Source organism: Hordeum vulgare, chromosome 2H (genome assembly GCF_904849725.1).
Source record: "Hordeum vulgare subsp. vulgare chromosome 2H, MorexV3_pseudomolecules_assembly, whole genome shotgun sequence".
NCBI lineage: Eukaryota > Viridiplantae > Streptophyta > Magnoliopsida > Poales > Poaceae > Hordeum > Hordeum vulgare.
The window spans coordinates 633,707,271-633,712,326 of NC_058519.1; the positions used below are offsets into that span (position 1 = coordinate 633,707,271).

The window sequence follows — 5,056 nt, forward strand, 5'->3', positions numbered from 1 at the left end:
ATTAACATGGGATCCTTTTTCGAAGGTCTTGTCGTGAAAAATGCAACATCGATTTGTTTGGTGATTTGGCATGGTTCAAGGGATACAACATTTTTAAAAGCAAATGAATAGAAAAAACAAAAAACTCTCAGGTTATAATAAGTGTCACACATGCAATGCGTAATTTGTCACTTCAAATAGACTGTGAAAGTGTAGCCTCTTTCTCGCAAAAAAAGGAGACAGCGTGGCCTCTAACTCTTGTTTTTGTTTTTTGAAACTTTTGAAACTGCCTCTTACTCATGTTTTAGCGAGGAGTAGGCTACATGAGGGAGCGAATGGAAATAATGGGCCGGCGTGCAAACGTGTTACCTCCAAGGCTTTTCCGCTATCTATGGGCCTTTAATGGGCAAACCCTTCTACTAAGCAGCCGCGTCGTCAAACTGGGCTAACCCTGAACTAGCCCTAGAAGCAGGACTTTTTCGGCCATCTTCCCGTGCCGCGCACTGCTCGACCGCCGCCGCCCACTGCACCCCCGCCGCGCCGCAGAGCCTCCCTCCCCGACACTATCTCCTCTGGACGCCGCGGAAGAGAAGGCCGTCCGAGGACAAGCCAGGCACCAACAACCCTCCCCCCTTCCGTCGCCCCCGCGCCCGTCCGATGGGCGAGCGGCTCGCCGGCGCCGAGAAAGAGGTAAGAGAGCAAGAGACTCAGCCAGCAAGAACCTGCCTGAGATGTCTGTGTCTGATTCTGAGTTGCCATTTTGTTGCTTTGCTCTTGCCAGGTGCTCGTCGAGATCGTGAGGTTCACCCAGAAGAACGGGCTGAAGGGCGCCGAGGGGGGATGGAAGGATTTCCTGGCCCGGAACGACAAGAAGTTCGGCGCCTCCGTCAGCGACCCCAAGAAGCGGACCAAGGACGTGCTGCTCGCGTTCCTTGTGACCTTCTCCAAGGATTTTCAGAAGGTAGTATCTTGGTTCAGAGCCGGCTGTGCTTTCACCGCGTATGCAGTTCGTTTTTGAGCATCCGGACCATGGAAGTGACCGTTTTGGGGATATACTTTCGGTTCTAGTACTTCAGGAAATTGGTGAGGCGCCACGCGGAACGGAGGGCTATCGAGCAGTATATGAATGAGTTTTCCGGCAAGATTTCTCCGGAGCAGGTAATGTTCACCTTCCTGCAGGGTTACTGTGAGCAATTGGGTTGTTGTATTCATGTAATTTTCAAGGATATCAAACATTGTTTGGTGAACCATTGTATTGATGTATATATATTGTGTAAATGCAGAAGCTTGTTCAGTTGACGACAGAACACCTTGACTACAGGAAAAACTACTACTTCCCATCTTATCAAGAGGTAAGTACAAACTAACAAACGATGATCCAACATTTTGTGTTTCTTGCTCGTTTTTCTGTCAAAATTAGGTTGCTTGGCCAGAATAACTTTCATGATTGTTTCGCTTGGATCACATTGGTACTTGTACATCGCATAGGACTCTTCATACAAAACCAAAAAAATACTAAACCTTGTCTAAGTTGCAAAGCTCAAGATCAATTTATAGTCTCATCTCCTTGCTGTACTTTAGTAACTTTAGTGATTTAGTATTAACTTTAGTAACTTTAGTGCTTTAGCATTAATATCTTGGACTCTTCATTTACTTGTCTGATAATTAAGGAATATTTTAGTTTCTTCACTACCAAAAATGATTGGCATTACTTATTTGCAGGGTTGGAAGGTAATGCGGATAGGAAAAGTTTCTAGTAGTATGAATTCTGGAGCCATGTTGGCAATTGACTGTGAGATGGTCCTTTGCCATGATGGCACAGAATCTGTCGTCCGAGTATGTGTTGTAGACAACACACTGGAGGTAACTTATTATTTTGCTATATAAAGTGTATTTAGATTTGTATATCCAGTCTCGCTGAAATCATTTTTTCCCAGGTGAAGTTGGATACACTTGTAAATCCCCTCAAAGCTGTTGCAGACTATAGGACACACATCACTGGTGTATCTAAGAAGGATTTAGAAGGAGTCACATGCTCATTGGTTGATGTTCAGGTACGTTGTCTGTACAAACATCTTGCATCCTATTTTTATATTTCCTTTCTGTGAGTTATGTTTGTCCTTTTCTTCTGTAGAAATCATTGAAGAAAATCTTGGCGAAAGGAAAGATTTTGATTGGCCATAGCTTATATAGAGATCTATATGGTAAGGTGTGATTGGATCATGTCTGATCTTCTTGAAGTAGTTATATTCAGTGCTTTGTTTGTTAGACATGTTTTTTTCTTCGATAACATTGAACTCAAGGTCCTATTGTTCCTCTGGTTTCAGCTCTGAAGTTTGATTACAGTCGAGTCATTGATACGGCATACATCTTTAAGTATGCGAATTTACCTACTACTTCATCAGCTTCTTTGAACAGCCTTTGCAAGGTACGGTCGCAGAGGCACCATACATCAGTGTTTTTACTTCTGCTAAATTAGCAATATTTTGCACTTAAGATAAACAATGACATAAAAGGACTCCTTTGGGATCTCATCCCCCGCCCCCCTCCCCTAAGCTTTCTAGAGTAATGTTTGATATGCAGGATTACAAGATATTTGCATTCTATTTTTTTCCCTATTGGTGCTGGAAGCCGGTCCTCTTTTCGATTTTCTGATAGAATCCCATGGTATGTATCTATGAATGCTAAATTTTTGCTTATTTTGTGTGCATGTAGTCTGTTTGTGGGTATTCTGTTCGGGAAGACGGAGAACCACATAACTGCTTGAAGGATGCTGAAGCTGCAATGAATCTAGTTACTGCAAAGCTTAAGCATGGATTTAATGATCCCATTGAAATTGCGGAGAATAGTGTAAGAGCTGAAAGGAAGTTCTTAGTCCTTACCGTTGTTATTCAAGTTGTCACCTTACTTATCTGTTTTTATTTATTAGGTACCTGAACCTGATCAGATGAAGTTGCTTGCTCATAGAATTCCAGTCTACCTTCCTTGTCAAGAGCTGCTTAAAATTTTCTCTGGGAATCCCAGCATCGACGAGAAGGTTTTCTCAGAGCTTTTGTTGCTTGTTTGATAAACTTATATGCATAGATTGGTGATTTATTCCCTTTCCTTTTAAACAGATTGATTCAAGGATTCGAGGGGAGTTTTACTCTACGTGTATTTCTTTTAATGACATAGATGAGGCAGATAAAGCCTTTGATGAACTTGATGGCCAAGAGACTAAGGTGCGCATGACTTCATAGTCTGGTTCCTTACCATACTTTGCTTATTCAACTGAATTTCTGGCTAGCTGAAACATCCAGTGGCACACAATTAACCTTTGCAGTTTATACTTTTGCTGAAACATTCAGGACTCCAGTGGGCGACTCCAAAAATCTGTACTCCTGAAGCGTGACAATGGAGATGTTGCGGGCTTCTTTGTCCGGAAGATGGTATATGGTTCCCGACTCAACAATTCTGAAGTTTCGAAGAAGAGGTCACAGCCTACTGAGAACGCGGAGCAAAAGAAAGAAGATGCCAACGGGAATAAGCGAAAAAGGCAAAGAAGTAGCAAGAAGCATGCGAAGAAAGCAAAGGCGCCGGTTGTCGAGTGAAGAGCTTCAGGGGTGGGCTGATGCTGAGCCCATCTTGTTAGAAATGGATGCCAATCGATTGTATGAGGTGATGTTGGTGAAGAATTTTGAGATCAGACACGAGGAAAGCACTGGATATGTCCTCACGTGGAGAGGAGCAGTTTCCTCATGACTCGGCAAGCATTTTTGTTTCTCTAACTTGTAGGCCTTGTCCATCTAGGCAATTGATAGCTAACCAAGGATCATGAAATTTTGTTTGCGGGAAGGGATTTGCTAACTAAGTTAAAATCAAGTGTACTTTCAGCTGAAAGTGGTAAGGGTTTAGGGAGCCTGTATCATCAGAATTTTCTTGCGCCAGGAGATCCACTAAATTGGAGGTTGGTAGCATAAAAAAAATTCACTAGCAAGAATTTAGAGGTTGGTGGATTAATTCCTACATAGATAAAATTGTGCTTGTGTTTAAAGTCCACTAGCAGAATTTTGCATAAGTAGTAAGATTTTCATTATATCGTGAGTGTTCCATTTTTTTTTTTGAAACGGTAAGTGTTCCAAGTTTACAATATCCTAGAAATGTGATTCTTTTTCTTCTCATCATTTATGAAAAGCGATAAACAGTAAGTTTTTTTTTATGACAAAACTAGCTAAATACTCGTGCATTTCTAGAGAAGTTAAATGCTATTGCATTGCCATAGAAGATTGTTTTATTGCATGTTTTTTTCTTGCGGGTAACATTGCATGTTGTTTAAATGCTTCTGGCATAACAAAAAATATCTCAAAAAATAGAACCTATCGCTGCTAACTCAGACCTATGTAAGAATAATAACAAAACAAGTAGTGTCTTTCTAGTTTCTACATTTATAAACTGAAGGAGGTATCTAGGAGAGCAGAAACGAATGCATTGCATATATACATTGATCAGATGAACTAAAGAGCAAAGTGCCTCATCTCACCCCCACCACCTTTTCATAACATGTGATGGGAATTAGTAAAGAGAATTTGTGAGGAAGTAACATCCCAAAATTAACAAGGGGAGACATGGAAGAGATACGTGAGAATTGGCCTCCTTCCCTAGCAATGAATTATATTTCCTCGTACCCCTTGAATTCACCTGTCACTAATTTCTCCCAACCAAAGTTGCTGTAAATTCCACCAAAATGCGGACATCTTTGTTTGTATTTTGAACTGTTGTTCTGTTATGGAAAGTAATGGAACCCAACTCTCATTTGGGAGGCGTATGGAGAAAAAGAAATGCCACCAAAAGTTGAAGACAACCTCTGTGACAGGGCAATCCAACCAAACTTATAAATCCTAGGAGTACTTGATGTCCTCACTAAAGAACACTAGATCGTCAGTTAATAAATCCACATTCGAGGCTATCAATTCGTAATTAAGAAAGATTTAACAACAGAAGGCTATTAATTAATTAATAAGTGTGGATCACAGTCAAGCTTGCACATGGTGCATCTGCTGTGATGTTCTGTCATGTCTTACCTAAGGGCAGCGGAGTC

At 41.3% G+C, this 5,056-nt stretch overlaps 1 protein-coding gene across 1 annotated transcript; it reads left to right on the forward strand.

Moving 5' to 3' along the window:
* Window positions 1–481: 481 nt before the first annotated feature.
* LOC123428130 (small RNA degrading nuclease 1-like) lies at window positions 482–3,858 on the forward strand. The gene is made up of 12 exons (XM_045112295.1): window positions 482–669; window positions 761–940; window positions 1,048–1,137; window positions 1,263–1,331; window positions 1,702–1,842; window positions 1,917–2,033; window positions 2,114–2,183; window positions 2,307–2,407; window positions 2,695–2,829; window positions 2,909–3,016; window positions 3,096–3,200; window positions 3,327–3,858. Exons 1-12 carry the CDS (start codon window positions 637–639, stop codon window positions 3,567–3,569), a joined length of 1,392 nt encoding a protein of 463 aa, XP_044968230.1. The 5' UTR covers window positions 482–636; the 3' UTR covers window positions 3,570–3,858.
* The last annotated feature ends 1,198 nt before the right edge of the window (window positions 3,859–5,056 follow it).